The sequence below is a fragment of the Cololabis saira genome, chromosome 13, assembly GCF_033807715.1.
Source record: "Cololabis saira isolate AMF1-May2022 chromosome 13, fColSai1.1, whole genome shotgun sequence".
Lineage (NCBI taxonomy): Eukaryota > Metazoa > Chordata > Actinopteri > Beloniformes > Belonidae > Cololabis > Cololabis saira.
The window spans coordinates 10,540,488-10,557,014 of NC_084599.1; the positions used below are offsets into that span (position 1 = coordinate 10,540,488).

General features: G+C 41.6%; 1 protein-coding gene across 2 annotated transcripts in view; it reads right to left on the reverse strand.

The window, feature by feature from the left end:
* Positions 1-311: 311 nt before the first annotated feature.
* rgl1 (ral guanine nucleotide dissociation stimulator-like 1) overlaps positions 312-16,527 on the reverse strand; it is a 29,924-nt gene continuing 13,708 nt past the window's right edge. For both annotated transcript variants that reach the window (XM_061737654.1, XM_061737655.1), the window contains exons 2-18: positions 14,831-14,941; positions 12,302-12,510; positions 12,132-12,206; positions 11,047-11,237; positions 10,823-10,947; positions 10,522-10,737; positions 9,923-10,026; positions 9,701-9,785; positions 9,468-9,557; positions 8,494-8,580; positions 8,261-8,293; positions 8,013-8,134; positions 7,570-7,659; positions 7,235-7,421; positions 3,630-3,884; positions 3,417-3,531; positions 312-2,156 (exon numbers count right to left, since the gene is read on the reverse strand). In XM_061737654.1, the coding sequence (XP_061593638.1) occupies positions 1,969-2,156; positions 3,417-3,531; positions 3,630-3,884; positions 7,235-7,421; positions 7,570-7,659; positions 8,013-8,134; positions 8,261-8,293; positions 8,494-8,580; positions 9,468-9,557; positions 9,701-9,785; positions 9,923-10,026; positions 10,522-10,737; positions 10,823-10,947; positions 11,047-11,237; positions 12,132-12,206; positions 12,302-12,510; positions 14,831-14,941 (2,283 nt within the window). In that variant the 3' untranslated portion in view covers positions 312-1,968. The remainder of the gene's footprint in view (positions 2,157-3,416; positions 3,532-3,629; positions 3,885-7,234; positions 7,422-7,569; positions 7,660-8,012; positions 8,135-8,260; positions 8,294-8,493; positions 8,581-9,467; positions 9,558-9,700; positions 9,786-9,922; positions 10,027-10,521; positions 10,738-10,822; positions 10,948-11,046; positions 11,238-12,131; positions 12,207-12,301; positions 12,511-14,830; positions 14,942-16,527) is intronic.

Genomic DNA, 16,527 nt, shown 5'->3' on the forward strand with positions numbered 1-16,527 from the left:
GTAAGGGTAATGCCTCCTTTCAGGTTTTAAATAAACCCGTGCGATATTTGTCTTTGAAATTCCTGGACCAAACGTTTGGCTGAGCTGAGCAGAACAAATCCACTGTCGGGAACGGAAGGTCACGTCTGCTCCACTCAAGTCAGCAGAAATGTTCTCCACTCAGCAAAATGAGCGGGACTGCGTCCAGAAAAGTCTCTGGAGTGTGTGTGGTTAAGAACAGAGACACTGACTATGCAGACGATCTCCACTTTTACATGAGAGAAAACAGAAACAATAGAACTGAAAGTTCATAAACACAAAAAGCCATGACATCATAATAATGATAATAATTTATTTATTCATTTGGAGGAGGAGTCTTTGGCAGTAGAGAACAAATGAGGATGAGGAAGTGCTGAATGAAGAGGCAATGACTGCGACAACTGGCCCATTAATAGTCCAAAAGAGTTGAGCGTTGTCTGAGAGTAACAGAACCAGAGAACATAAACAGTTTGGACTGCTATGTATTCACAACCATGACCACAAAGGAGCACATGAATGAAAGTGGAGTGAAAACAAGTGTGTTGAAGGAGTGAAAACAAATGGATGCTGCTTTTGAGGGTAGACTGAAATAAAGCATCTCCAAATCTACCACAGTCAGATCTGGCGCTTACAATTATGTTAACCATCCTCTTATCACACCAAATACGGGAATACACTTCTGGCTTGAACAGTGTCACAAATATATATATATATATATATATATATATATATATATATATATATATATATATATATATATATATATGAAGCAACAATTAAAAAATAAAATAGTAACTTGTTTCATGAAGAAGAGGGAGTAAAACAATACCACTTACAGAGCAGTTTGTTCATTTTCCATCTTCATATCCTCCCATTGGCATCTCTTGCCAACTTACAAGTGCAACGCTAAAGTTCATATAATGAAAGGTAAAGAGGTACAAAAAGGCATCAGTCTGGGACAACTTTGAATAATGCTTTCTATTTCATTACTCATTACTTCTGTTCTTGTTCTTCCATCACTGGAAAAGCAAAGGAAAACCTTTCTAAGCGAGAAAGAAAGCCACAGGAGCTGCATCTCTACACCCTACAGTTAGGGTAGGTAAGGCCATTTCAATATTTGGAGAGGACTTGATAAAACCAAGTACTGGAACCAGTCAGAATGCACTTAGGTCTGCATTCGTCACGCAGCTCCCAATATGACGAAGGTAGAACACACACAAACACACAACGCTGCACACACTGTGCACAAGCCAGACAGGGGCTGGTAAAGATGCCTGACTGGGAAAAATACTGACATCACAGCTCCTGTCAATCATTTTATATCATTCAGAATACTGTTAGAGGTCCATCCATCTATCCATCCATCCATTCATTCAGTCAAGCATTCATTCATTCATCCATCCATTCATTCATTCATTCACAATGCCAACAGGACTGAACACTCAGTCCGCTTGTCTTCTATTTCTGCATTCGTCACTCTTCTGTTATGAGAAAAGTAAAGCTTTAGCTACAGAGACACCACAGGACAGAAAGGAAATCATTCAACATCAGAATACTGTTGGAGGTCAGGAGTCTGGCTGCTCCCACATGTGCAAAAAAAAAAAAAAAAAAAAGAAGAAGAAAAGATGCTGTAAAAACTGGAGGCCACTTGGGGTCGCTGTGGTGCACCGTCACATGCACCGAGAGTTCACTGTTCGGTCCCACCAGCACAGCAGGCACACTACACGTCCATGTTCCACGCTCACGCCGAGCAGTTCATGGCACAGTTCACCACGAGGACCAAATGTTCGAGTCACAGAGTCCCGGAGCTCGTTAAAATGCAGCGGTTTCACATTGAATCATCCAGAGCTCCTGTTTTTATTTCTTATTTTAATTTTTTTCTAAATCCATCCATCACTGTGGTTTGCACAACGCTGGCCTGGCCTGGCGGTGTTTTGAGACACTGACGGGTCACAGAGTGACCTTACTGAGTCTGAGGGAGAGGCTGGAGCGATGCTGGGCCCGAGGGAGAGTGGAGCTGCAGCGGCTACGCAGCTGGACCGGCCGACCCGCTGAGCCCCGCACGCGCAGCAGGAAGTCATAGTTCGCCGACGTGTTCATGGCATAAAAGACATTAGCGTTGTCAGGAATCACCAACTCTGAAAGACATAAAAAAAAAGATAATCAGGACGGTTATATTTCTGTGATGTCACAAGGCAAAAGCTCAAGATCAGATGATTTTTGAAAAAGTTTGGTGTCACATCAATATTTTCATATTTTACTCTGAATGGGAATGTTTGCCTTAAAAATGAGAGCCCTGTTTCAGCAAATCATAGTACCGTATTTTCCGCACTATAAGGCGCACCTAAAAGCCTTTAATTTCTCAGTTGTTGGAGTGGATTTATGGAATGGGTTGGGTGATGTGTTGAAGCAATGTACAAATATAAATCAATTTAAAAAACGGTACAAAAAGGAAGTTCTGGGAAGTTATTTGGTTGAGGAGGAGTTATGTTAAGGCAATATGGTGTTTGTTAGCTGGTTAGGTGCAAAGGTACAACCCATGGGAAAATTGGTAGCCTAATAGGTAATTTCAGCTATTTTTTATTAATATTTATGTTTAATTTATGATAGAGGTAACAAAGGGGCAGGGTTAAATAAGTTTTACTTCTAACTGCTCCTTTTCGGACACTGTTTTTTTTTCCCCCTGTTTGTATTATGTTTTTGTTGTTGCTTTTTTTTCTGTATGTTTTGAATTTGTTTTAAAATCTTATATTTTTTTTCCTTATGTGTTCGAAATAAACAATTCAATCAATCAATCAATCAATCAATCAATCAATCAATCAATCAATCAATCAATCAATCAATTTTCTTAAAAACCGGCAGTGCGCCTTATAATGCAGTGCGCCTTATATATGATAATTACGGTAATTTCTGTTATTGTAGTCAGGGGGATTGTGGGTAATGTAGTTGGTGTCGCCGAAGTAACTGCGCTAAAAACGTCAGGAATCGTCACAGACGTTAAAGACGACAGCAGTGACGCTGACTCGCATAATGGCGACTGTGACAGACGGAGCAAAGCTGGTTTTTATTTTGTTAATAAAGTTTGACATACGGTACTTTTCTTCTTGTTTTTTTTTTTTTGCATTTGCTGTAGGATTTTGTAGCATTTCCTGTAGCAGCTCCATCAGGTAGATACGTAACTCAACCCCAGCCACTATAGTACGGTATTTTACCAGATATTTAGCCTTATATTTGCACCTTATAATGCGGTGCGCCTTATATATGGAAAAAGTTTTAAAATACGTCATTCATTGAAGGTGCACCTTATAGTGCGGAAAATGCGGTAATATTGAAGTCAGATTATACCTTGAGGAACCCTATATGGAGACAGAAGCAGTTACTGAGACTTTTAGTTGTACCTTTCTCCTCAGAGATGACCTGCACCAGCTCGTATCCGTCCTCCGGCTCCACCTCCAGGTTGTGCTTCGCCATGGCTCTCGAAATCACAGCCGGGGTCTTGTCTTGATTAGTTAACTGTTTGGAGGGAATGCACACATCGAGTCACACGGGTGTTTAACGTGCATATAGAGCAAATGTGAACCTCTGGTACAATGCAAACAACAGGTATTTACCAGAATGCTCTTGTACAGGTTCCCGTTGCCGTGCTCCAGGCTGACTCTGATGATGCACGCGTCTTGCGCTTGGGTGTTGTAGGCCGGGCTCTGGCACGGGGAGCTGGGGGACATGGGCGTGAGGGAGATGCAGCGTCTGTGGGTGCAGGAGGAGGGTCCGGGGAGCGGGGGAGAAGCAGGAGTCACGGAGACACTGGCTGTCGAGGAGTTAGTGTCCATGGAGTGGAGTGAAGTACAGGAGGAGGATTCTGACAGCTGGAAAAAAAAACAAAAATACACACAGCTGTAACAAAGTCGTCTTTATGTAGAAATGAACTATTATTCTGTTTTATTTAAAAGAGGACACAAAGTGACACCTTCAAGGGCTTACAAGAGGTTGATGACGACAAGGAGTGATAATAATTGTAATGCTATTGTATAATTGCATTTTATTTAGAACTTTGCCAACAAAACAGTTTATGTAAGAGTTCATTAGCGACTGCACATAAATGGTGTTGTTGGATTTATGCAGCCCAGCACCAGAATAAGTATTGACTTTTGAATTGAGTGTGTTGATAAAACACAGAGGATCCCGCTCCTATTCATCCTGCTGTATGTAGCATCCATTATTTCACAAATCAATTTCCAATTTTCATTCATTGTATAACAGGATTATTTTTCATCTTACATGAGCTTGGACCAAGGAAAGGATTACAGCATTTCTGTATACTTTCTCCATTACACGGGAGAGTTTTAGCTTGTAGATGTTCTGCTCACTGGTTTGTTTTGGCGGTTGATTTCCATTTGCAATACTGTGTCTGTTTTTTGCATTTCCATTTAAGAGCATCACTGAGATCAGTGTCATCCAATATTGGTTCTAGCTTTCGCGCGCTCCAGTAATATCCCGCGCTCCAGGCGATCAAATAATCAAATTCTTTTCCATTTTATCTTTTGCACTCAGTGTTTCCTGAAAGACTCGGCTGCTCATGGATGCTCTAAATAGCGAGGTGGCTGTTACTCAGGAGGTAGAGTGGTTGCACTCACACACCGCCTTCAGACAGACGATGGAAACTGCTAACTTATCACCAGGGTGGTCCTTCTGAATGCTTCCAAAATGCAAAAGTGATCACAGCTTATGCCCTGGTACCCCCCCCTCATGTGATAAACAGCAATCCTTCAGAGCCTGTTGAGTCTGAAACAGACCACAGCATTTAGCATGTTGTGACCAGGTGGCGTGGGAAAGTAAATAATGACAGAGCGACTGTGCAAAGTAGCAACGACACACAAGAACCACAATTCATTCGAGCGCCCATTCAGTAGCGCTGCAAGTTACCAAACTGGGTAACAGCGGGGCAGCAAGTCCCACAGCTCCTGTGAGCACTTTGGATGAAGAGAAAGATGGAGGGAGTAACCAGCCGGCCCAGGATGATGGAGAGGTGAGAGGTTCTGATGTACTCGTGCAAATGAGTCTGGATGGTAGTGTGTGTTATCTACATGATGTTGAGCTCTGTTTCAATCTGAGTTATAATAGTTTTGAATGTTTTAATAGTTTATTTTCATTTTTAATTTTGTTTGATTATCTTAGTTTAGTTTTAGTTAGTTTAACGACTGCATCAGTAGTTTTAGTTTTGAAAGATTTTGATTTAGTCTTGGTTTTAATTTTTGAGGTAATGACTTAAAGATCTCGACAAAAATAAATCTAAGATGAAAGGATCCTATCAATGATGCCATACAGACCAAAAATAATTTCTACCTTCCTTTGAATTAGAAAAATGAGGTACCAAGCATTAAAAAAACAAGGCAAAAAACAAAGTTGTAATTGTTTCAGTTAGTTTTGCTAACATTGACTGTTTTAATTTTCTTTTTATGAATTTTCATTTTAACTGGAGTTAAAAAGATGTTTTTTTTTTCCATTGGTACTTTCAATCTTATTTTGGTTCAATAAATAATAACTCTGGTTTGAATGGACACATTTTTGGGGATTTGAGGCTGAAATCGGTCCATATGTATTGATCCCTGATCCAATCACCACTGCTTGAGTATCGGTATATCCCAGCGTAGCAGTTTAAACGTTATAGACTAATAGATGCTGTGTTCACGGATAAATGTGCTTGCAGCGTAAAGGTCCTTTGATTGGTAAACAACACCAGAAAGGAAATTTAGCAATAGGATTACTAAAGTTTTCATCTGCATTTGAATAAAGATCTAAATCTGCACCAAAACGTAATCATATCTTAACTACTGATTTAATCTGATTATATCGTTCTTATTTCTTTCTTTTTTGTTTAAACTTCAAATCATGCCTTTTATTAGTTTTAATGTCTTTGTAAACCACTTACGTTACCTTGTTGTTGAATTGTGGTTCAGAAATAAACTTGCCTCGCCTAAAGTCTTGCCAAAATAACACAATACTTGATTAAGCATTTTCTTTGAATTTGTCAAGTTCATTCTACTGTTTTTTATCTACTATTTTAAATGCAACACAGCTGTTTTTGTAAACAGGGTGGTAAAAATCAAGTAGACATTAACCTTTGCTTGTGGATGATTGTGTGTTATCTCGGCAGAGAGAGTTCAAAATGTAGCACCATTTAACAGGATTCACGGAAAATTTAAAAGTCACCTGGGTTAAGTCACAGTTTTTGATTGAAACCTCCCTTTTAAAAAATATAATTTATGGTAGGTGTTATGTAATTGTGTATATATGTAATATATAAATAATTGATAAAAAAATTTGCTGGAAAACTCACATTGGCTATGTATGTTCCAAGATTGCAAAGAGTGTGGGTGTTATGAGGCGATCTAGGTTCATACTTAACCAACAGTCTCTACTTATTTTATATTATTCTTTTGTTTTGCCATATTTGAGTTACTGTGTGGAAGTCTGGGGTAATGCATATAAAACCAACCTGTTGCCTCTATACATATTACAAAAAAGAGCCATACGAACAGTTTTCAATGTCAGGTTCAATGATCACACTAATCTACTTTTTCTTAAGGCCTCTGCATTAAAGTTTTTTGACTTGGTAAAATTGAAAACTGCACTAATCATGTATAAAGCGAAAAACTATCTTCTTCCAAGTATAATTCAAAAATTATTTAACGACAGGCAAGGTTGTAAAAGGTATGACTTAAGAGGAAAACTTAAATTGCAACAACAAAGTGTAAGATCAACTCTTAAAAGTATGTGTGTTTCTGTTGGAGGGGTTATTCTGTGGAACAGCTTAGAAGATGAAATTAAACTTAGTCAAAGTGTCAGTCAATTTAAAGGTAAGTACAGAAAAGCAGTCTTTGAAATGTATAAAAGGGAAGAGGAGATAAATTGATGTAAAGAAATGAAATGATTGAGGGGAAGAGGGGCTTAAGGGAGTAACTTTGTGATATGGTTGTCTTTGTTATATGTGTGTTGGCGGGGGATGGAAATGAATAAGCTTTGCTTCTGCCATCCCCTTTTCAAACAGTGTTTGTTTTTGTTCTGTTATAGTGTCTGTTGTTGGTATTGTTGTTTGTTCTGTTCAATGGTGTCCTGTAACTTTCGGTTCTTGTTTTGCAGTACGAGAGTTGTGGTTTTGTTGGTTTGAAATAAATGATTGATTGATTGATTGATGTGCTGTTCTGTTGTAACCCACCTTGTTTTGATGGGACTCGGAGGTGTGCGTTGGGGTGGCGAGTCCCTCGCTGTCTGACGGGCTGCTGGAGTCGCTGGACGACACGCTGACCGAGTCCATGCTCTCCCCCGAGCTGCCAGTAGGAGGCGAGCGAGGCGTCTCCCTGACCGGGGAACTGGTGGCATTACTGTCGGTGCCAAGAAACAGCCTGCACGGTGGAGGAGCAGAGTTATCGCTTAGTGACTGTGTTGAGGTTTCAACGGTGCAGCGGATGAGACCGGTCAGACCTCATGGATGAGTCAGTAAAAAACCACAGCTGGATTTTTTAGACTCATCACTTTTCTGAACATACTCACAGGCTGAGTCGCTTCACCATGCTTTTTCGGGGTTTGGGTGAAGTCGGGCTGCTGTCGCCAAGGCCTTCAATCTCACAAGACAAGGCGTAGCTGCAGAACGGAGCAATAACAGTAAACCTTTAGCATCATAAAATATCACCCAGTCATGTGCACAGTGGGTTTTAGGAAGCTTATATTCTCAGGAAGGCAGAAGGAAAGAGAGAGTCAGAGAGGGCAGAGGAGAGGAGCCCACACAGCAAAAACAAGTACAATGGATCAGTAGGGAGTAAAGAGATGACAGGGAGAGGCGATGGGAACAGCGAGAAAGAAGCTTCTCCTGCTTATTTGTGTATGCGCAACAATAGATCCAACAGACCATGACTCATGCACTAATGTGCTCGTTATCTAACATGAAGCGGTGCAGATGATTGAGAGAGAGTATTGTGGGTAACATTTGGTGGTACCTCTCCTCTTCGCTGAGCTGAGGCTGGCTCTTAAACCAGTGGAGGAAAGCCGGGTCCCCCGTCAGGCAGTAGCTGTTGCAGGCCGACTGGAGCAGCTTGATCTGAGCTATCACCTCAAACTCCTGCAGAGACAAGAAGCAAAAGCGGCAGATGTTAGATGTGCTTTGCGTAAAAAGAGAAAAAAAATCCATGTCATTTCAGGACCCAGAGTGAAAACGTGTCATAATCTTGTCAAAGGAGACACTCACCCTGCGTCTCTTCTCAAAATTAATCAGACCGCCCTGCAGAAGACACAAAGAGCACGCTGTCAGAGCCAGGACATCACATTACCGGCAGACGGGCAGCAGAGGCTCCAAAAATGGATCAAGAGAATTCCTCTCTCACACACACACACACACACACTCATGGAAACATCCAACTCAGTTTGTGACAGCAGTTATACACAGAAGTGTATAACTGTAGTCAGCAGGTACTCCTTTACCTCCACAAAGTCAGGCAAGGCCGTGTCCAGCATGGTCAGGTCGGTAAGAAAGGTCCCCAGGTACGGTATCGTTCCTTGCATCGCTCCCTGCGGAGAAGCAGATTTTTTAGTTTAGTTTAGTTTATTTTAGTTTATTTTCGGTCATGAATCAAAAAAAAAAAAAGAATAAAAATGACAAGAAAACGAATACACTGTTCAAAGAAAACATTACAAAAAAGTTTCCAATATACAAATAGACTAATAACATCTAGACTGAAAAAGGGGTAGGCTGAAGCAAAGCTTATTATTTGCCTACCCTCAAAAAGATTAATTAAATGAATGAAATAAAAGTAAGAAGTAAGAGAAAGACTGCCAGTAAAACAAATTGCCTCCATGGGGATAACAAAAATTCCTCAAGAAATAAAAAAGATTTTTAAAATAAAGGTGCAGTCTACATGTTACCTTCATCCTTAAAAAAATCAAAGCAAATCACCAATTAAATAAATACCCAAATCAACATAGCAAGCATCACCACTCATTAATTTAATATAAGGAAATCATCCTTCTTTTCAATGTTTTTGTAAATAAGGTTAAGGTTCTGCATAATTTCAAATCCCTATCTAATTTATTCCACACATCCACCGCTGCCACTGTAGCATCACAGTTTGGTGTTGGTTCTGATTTCAGTTTACTTTAGCAACTAAGTCCTTTTACTTGGATGCTGCAGTAAAGTCAAATAATCATTTACACGCTGATCTTCACAGATGGCGACGTGGGCTTGTAAAATACAGTGCAGGCTTAATGTGAGTGCGGCACTTAAGTAAACAAAGCTAAGCATGTGACTTTATTATCCTGGAGAGGCGAGATTTCTCCTCACAGCACATTGCTTGGGAGGAATGTGTTGCTTCAAATCATTCCACGTCAGCAAGTTTGAGAAGGATCCATTTGCTGGTCATTTGTTTCTAAGGCCCTTAGTCAGCCAGCGATTGCCTCACCATTTCTTTCTGCAGCTGTAATCTCTTGTGGGTCCGTTTCTGGTGCTCCTTGGCACAACTCTCCAGACTGGCAAACTTTGAAGTACCTTCCTGTAGCAGAAACAAAAATAGCTTTTGTTCTCAGGAATTCTTAACCAGCAAAGGAAGGAATTTTTTCCAGGAACTGCAGATCGGGTCAATGAAAGTAACAGTGAATAAAGCTGCTGGCATGAATGCACAACGTTTGAACTCACCCTCATGAGAAGCTCTCTGCTGGTCAGGTAGTTGTTGTGGTCAGAGAAGATGTCCGAGAGCTCCTCAAATGTCTGCATGCTGTCTCTACGTGGAGCATAGATTCGTGTCAGTCCATGGGATTGGTCACAGAAGCTCAAATATGTGTGAAGCAAACAGTAACATGATCTTGTTGAAAGTCTGAATCTCCCATTAAAACTAGCTGAGACTGGAGGCTTACTTACTTGTGCACACAGGCCCAAACTCTTTTCAGTCTGTACAAGGAATTGGACTGCAGCGCCGACACGATGGCTCGCAGGGATGAAAAGTTTTTGCGTATTCGACACTCCTGATAGTAGGACAGTTAAAGCAAAAAAAACAGTCACAATTTGACCAATTTGAACTAGGGCTGTGAGATTAATCGATTTTAAATCTAAATCGGATTTATTATTCAAGACGATGTTTAAAAAAAGGAAAATCGGAAACTCGATTTTCCTTTTTTGCAACTGGCTGCATTACAGACAGAGCTCGTCTAGTCATCTTTGTTGTGTCAAGAAAAATGTTGTCACTTTACTAAACTCAAGGAGGATTTACAGTATCTTTCAATTGCACTTCATTCCCAATAGGGAAATTTGTTTGCTATTTTTCTTTAAAAATAAATATGAAATATTTGAAACAATTTATTCCATTGTCTTTTGTAGTTTTACCAAAAAAATCGAAATCGAAATCGAAAATCGGGTTTTCAGAGAAAAAAATCGGGATTTTATTTTTGTCCAAAATCGCCCAGCCCTAATTTGAACATATTTTATGGATCTTTCCGCACCAGCGTGCATCTTTTCCTGACCTGAGCAATGTCGATCCAGCGCTGTATGACCCGCGCCCTGACGTGTGGCCTGAGCTGCCGGTGCCTCAGCACCGTCCTGACCACGCAGGCCGCCACGGCGTTGAACTGAGTGATGGTGGCCCGGATGGTGGGGGCGCTGTGCTTGTTGTCCTTCTTGTCCCTCTGAGACCAGATGGAGCCCAGGCAGTGGTGGGGTACAACCTTTTTAAACAGCAGCTGAAGATAAAAAGAGAAAAACATCACAAGGATGTAACCCATGTAACCTTTCCCTCCTGTTTTCATCCCGTTTCCCTCCACTTACCGCATCCATGTAGGTCAACTGCTCAGCCACCAGGTCCGCCTCAAACGACAGGAAGTCCTCTTGGACCTCAATCTCCACTTCCTCCTCTTCCCCGAGGCAGAAAGAACTGTTGCCGTGAAAACCAGCTGAAAGGAAGCAAACACAATTGATTTGAAATAAGTGATCTATTAATAACCTATCAGTAACAGGGAGGGGGAAATCTCTAAATAGATGCACAAACTAACCTTCAGTCTCATCGACGCTGGCCTGACCCCGCAGCTGCTCCAGCAGACCCTCCGCCCGTCTCAGAGCCTCAGAGCCCGGCAGAGCCCTGCGCAGGTACCCCATCAGCCTGTGGAGGCACGGGTAGTCTGGAGGCTCCTGGAAGTCTTCAGGACACTGATCCAGCCAGGCACGCAGGATAGAAGCCAAAGCACTGTGGACACACGAGGGACACGTTCAAGTAGGGCTGGGGATCCATTCAAATGCCAAGAATCGATTCGATTCCGATTCTTTAGATTCAGAATCGATTATCAAGATTTGATTCGATTCGATCCAATTCGATTCCGATATTGATTTGGGTTAGTGTTATTAAAATGTTTTTTGAGCTGTTGCATGAATGATATGACTGTAGTTATGCAAAATATTACTACTAGTATTATATTGAGATTAAACAGCAAGTATTGGCAGCTAATGATGCTGTAAGGACCAATCAGCTCCCAGAATGCAGATAGAACTGCTTTCAGAAACATCATGTGGGTCAGAATTACCAAACAGATCCAGGGCAGCAAACAGAGACAGATGAAATCGTTTTTATTTTTTCCCACATTCCGTTTTTATTTGTTCCATTTTCGGTCTATTTTGGTTTTTAATTTTTGAGCATTTGGTTTTTAGCATTTTTTGCAAATGTAACCACAAGACAGTATATAAAGTAATGAAATATAGACAATTTATGCAATTATAACCTAACACTTTAATGTTTTCATACCTTTAAACATATTTAAAGGCAAAAACATGGCACCAGTTATTCTCGTGTCCAACAAAACATTCCTTTTTTGGGGATAAACAAAAAAATAACCAAAAGTTGTAATGTAATGATGAAAAAAAAAATACATAAATACATTTTTTTTTAAATCGATCTTTAGACATATGAATCAATTTTTAGGAATGAATATGAGAATCGATTTAGAATTGGGAAATCGATTTTTTCAACACAGGCCTACGTTGAAGAGAGCAGACAATGACAATGCTGATAGCGACATTAACTCATTACTTTTAAAAAGCATCACTATTCAATAAATAGTATTAACAATATGAAACTGTATCTCACTTTCTGATGGCTCTGTTGCTTTCAGAGCTATAACATGTGTCTCCATCCTGCCCATTTTCCTCCACACTTCCATACCTGTCAGAGAAAATGGGAGGGGAACCGTGTTTAATGTCACAGCAAACACACAGTCGCTTCATAGTGCTGTTTGAGAAGAGCTTATTCAGGCCTACCGGTCCAGCAGAAGCTGCAGGACAGTCTGCGTGCTGGCAAAGGCTCTGTAGGTGGAGAGGAAGATGGAGGTGTAGGTGAGGTCATTGTCTCCGAATGCCGTCAATAACGTCTCCACCAGGCGCTCCAGAGTTCCGGCACGGATGCTTCTGATTTTGCAGGTCTCCAGCTGGCTCACCGTGTGGCCGGGAGGTAGGCGATCGCCCTCCGCCTGAACACACACCACAACGGGGTTTTTTAAACCTTTTAACCGGCGTGAACCAAAACAGCCGGCAATCACTTATTTTCTCCAGTTTCAGATAAAGGTGTCACATATCCAAACAGCTTTATCAGATTCAAAACTTTCTCTGAGCATTGATTAAACACCTAAAAACTAGTCTAGGTTCATTGAAATGAGATGTTAAAAGTGTTAAAGTCTCAATAACGTTGAGAGTTGAACTCTGAGATAAAAAGAAAGCAACAGAAGCGGTTCGGACAACCATGACCTATATTTTAATCCCCATTTCTCCAGATGTGTCCGACCATTGTGTCTACAGGGGGAAAAAAAGAGAAAAAAATGCAGCGAGGGAGTACAAAACAGGCGGGGAGAGCTGAGAGGAGGGTGGCACAGACGTGCAGAGAAGCAGAGAGACCTTGGTGGAGTTAGCACAGAGCAACAGGAAACGCTCCAATCTGCTTTTAATCACAGCAAGGCCCCTCCTCCACCGCCCCTCCAGACACAGAGGAGGACAGTGGCGCAGCCAAGTTCTCCCAGCACTCCCCTCTCTGATGATAACAGCTCACACACGCAACAAGCATGACCATTTATCCCTGATAGCAGGGCTGTGCGATTAATCCATTTTAAATCAAAATCGGATTTATTAATCAAGATGATGTTAAAAAAAGGAAAGTCAGAAAATCGATTTTCCTTTTGTTGCAGCTGGCTGCATTACAGACAGAGCTCGTCTAGTCATCTTTGTTTGGCCAAGAAAATTGTAAATGTTGTCACTTTACTAAACTCAAGGAGGATTTACAGTATCTTTCAATTGCACTTCATTCCCAATAGGGAAATTTGTTTGCTATTTTTCTTTAAAAATAAAGATAAAATATTTGAAACAATTTATTCCATTGTCTTTTGTAGTTTTACCAAAAAAATCAACATCGAAATCGAAAATCGGGTTTTCAGAGAAAAAAATTGGGATTTTATTTTTGTCCAAAATTGCCCAGCCCTAGGTCAGAGCTGAAAAAAGAGTCGTAAAGCTGAATTCAGGTGGCGGAAAACTAAATTACAGATTCATTATGACATTTATATTATAAAGAGAGACTGAGCATATAATATACAGGGCCGAGGAATGCAAGACAATCATATTTCTCAGATATCTCTGCAAAATCGGGATTTCATTTTTGTCCAAAATCGCCCAGCCCTACCTGATAGGTGTGCACACACACACACACACACACACACACACACACACACACACACACACACACACACACACACACACACACACACACACGCTTGAATGTCACAATACACAGAATGAAAAATACACAAACAAAAACTTGAACTTGAGTAGCTACAACTGCACTGATTCTATCTGTTAATCACTGATCACTAATTCACTGATAATCAACTGTCTATAGTGGATATAGTGGTGTCTCAATAGGGACGTGCCTCTTTTCTGCTCCACTCAGTCAGCACTGTATAAACACTGTTTTAATTAACTCTGATAAAGTTGGCAGCTTTCGCCGTTGCCAATACATCAATACAAGCCTTATAGCCTCTGAGCGGTTATCTATTCCTCCTTTATGTGACAGTCCCCATCCCCCACACCAGCACACAAACAAGCTAAAAACACAATACTCCGATTTGTCCTAAACACAAGTGAAAATCTTTGCCATTCTACACAAGAAATTCATGCTAATGCCCCTAATTAGGCCTTCTGTGCAGTATAATAATACACGGCACAACATCTTATTATGTTAACTGAAACGGCCCATTGGAGGAAACAGTAACGCCTCATATTCACTGGAAAAGCCTTTAATACTCTGTTTTTGTCATACCAGCATTTTGCAGAACACTGTACACTGCGGAGGGAAACGAGCCGCTTTGTTGGCAAGCTGGGAAAGTCAGGAAATCACATCCTCTGACAAAACAGTCCGGGTCCAGTAAAACTGTTGTTTTTTTTTTAGCAAGCGGCTAAAAAAGTGTCGCCTGAACTGAGAAAGTTTACAGCCCAAATGTTAAAACAATAGCAATACAGGTGGAAGTACAAGGCGGAGAGGTGCTTTGAACAACGGAGAGAGGAGATTTTTCTGCTTCAAAGCTCAGCGGCCTGCACTCAGAGAACCAGGTTCCTTTTATAAACCATCTGCACATGATCAAAATCCAAGGCACAGACTGTTTAATGTTTAAGAAAAAAAAAATCATCTGAGTTTCATTTTTTATGTTTTCATTGCAGCAGGAAAAGAAGGGGGGAGGACTAGTCTTAACGTGAGCTCAGTGACTAGCAGAAGTTTTTGGAGCTTCTCATCAGCTATGGCAAACTCACCCCCAGCCATCTCGCTCCCTTGTTGGCCGCCTGCTGAATCTGAACCCTCTTCAGTGTCACGTTGTAGATGGCTCCTTCCTCAACTTCCTCCCCCCAGTCCTGCACCGAGCTCTGGAAAAAAAGAGGGGAGAACATGAGAAACCTCCACAGAAGAGAGTGCAGTCGATGATCAAAGGGTGTCACAAGTTCCCGTAAAACAGCCGCAGGCTGAAAAGTGTCATTTTGATAGTTACGTAAAATAGGAATTCACTTCTAAGGACTGGTGTGACAAAAGCATAAAAAAAAGAAACAAAACAAAAAAAAAAAAAACTCCACAAGCCAAGCACTTAAACAAACTAGGGAGAGAAGTGCAGTAAAACATCAAGAATGACCAACTCCCCAACCCCCACCAGTGCTGCAGCCTGCCAGGCCACCCGCCCTCCCTCGTCTCTCCCTGTCTTTACTCCCTCTTTTATTCCCCATCCATCTCTTTCACTGCGTCCCTGTCTCTTATAAGCTGAAGTCAGAGTTGGACCGCTTTCCCAGAGCTCGGACAGGCGGTAGATAAGAGCCAGAATGGATTAAGTCTCTCAAACAACACCTACATAGTCCCTTTTTCTCCGCCTTTCTTCCATACATCTGTTTTCTCCCAGCTAAAGGAACCTGATTACAAATCTGTGCCACGACAAGAGCACCAAGACTAAATGGATTTGCCCTCGTCTTGCAGCCAAGGACTCATCTATGCGTCGTCTGAGTCTGGTTGTAAATCACTTCCAAGCAATAAAGTGCATTAAAACCAAAAAAAAAAAAAAAAAGAAGAGCAGAGTCGAGTCATAAAAAGTAAAAAAAAAAAAAAAAACCCTGCTCAGAGAGAGTGCACGCAAACAGACGGAGATGTGCTGAGACATCAGCATATGGAGACAAAAACAGATTCGAGCAGAAAGGGAGAAGAGCTGGCCGAATATAAACAGCAAGCGAGCAGCATTACGGCCAAGTCTTTCCACATACAGAAGCAACGGTTGCCAGGATCATTCCCACTCTCATTTACACAGTTCAATAGCAAAGTCCACTTTTATTCTCCAAACAGAGGCCCCGCCAGGAGAGAGATCGAGGGTCAACGTCGCCATTAGCAGGCTGAATGGTTGAGCCCGATGGCCTGTAAGTGGCACTCTGCCATGACCGAGCTCTGTCTGGGTTTCGGACAGAATCGTGTTACGTAGAAGTGAGAAGACGGCCACTGGACATAAAAGAAGGGGCAACAAAGGGGCTTCAACTGGCTCTGACAAATCAATCCAGAGGGCATGAATGCGTTACAACGTGTCAGCTTGGCGTGAACCACATGGCCACATGTCTGTCTCAAGCCACAGTTGTGCCTCTCGTCTGCTGGTCAGCAACATGTCTCTCCGTGTTTCTCTGCTGCTGGCTCTCTGGCTGGCAGGGAGACAGATAAATACATCAGTGCATGAGTCATGCAGTCCACACACTCCCAAAACAATAGCGGGAGGTCTCTGCGCTGGCCGGGCCGGGCTGCTGAGTTCACAATCTGCACACACTGCCCGCTTTTTTTTTGGTAAGCCACACAGCTGGAGATGTTTTTCAGAGTCCCCTCGACTCGCTTTGTGCGTTGGACTTTTTGTGTGACAGCTTACATGAGTTTGCATGAAAATGGAAACTCAAACATTTCCATTCAGCAGAGGGCTCATTGTGGAGGAGGCTTA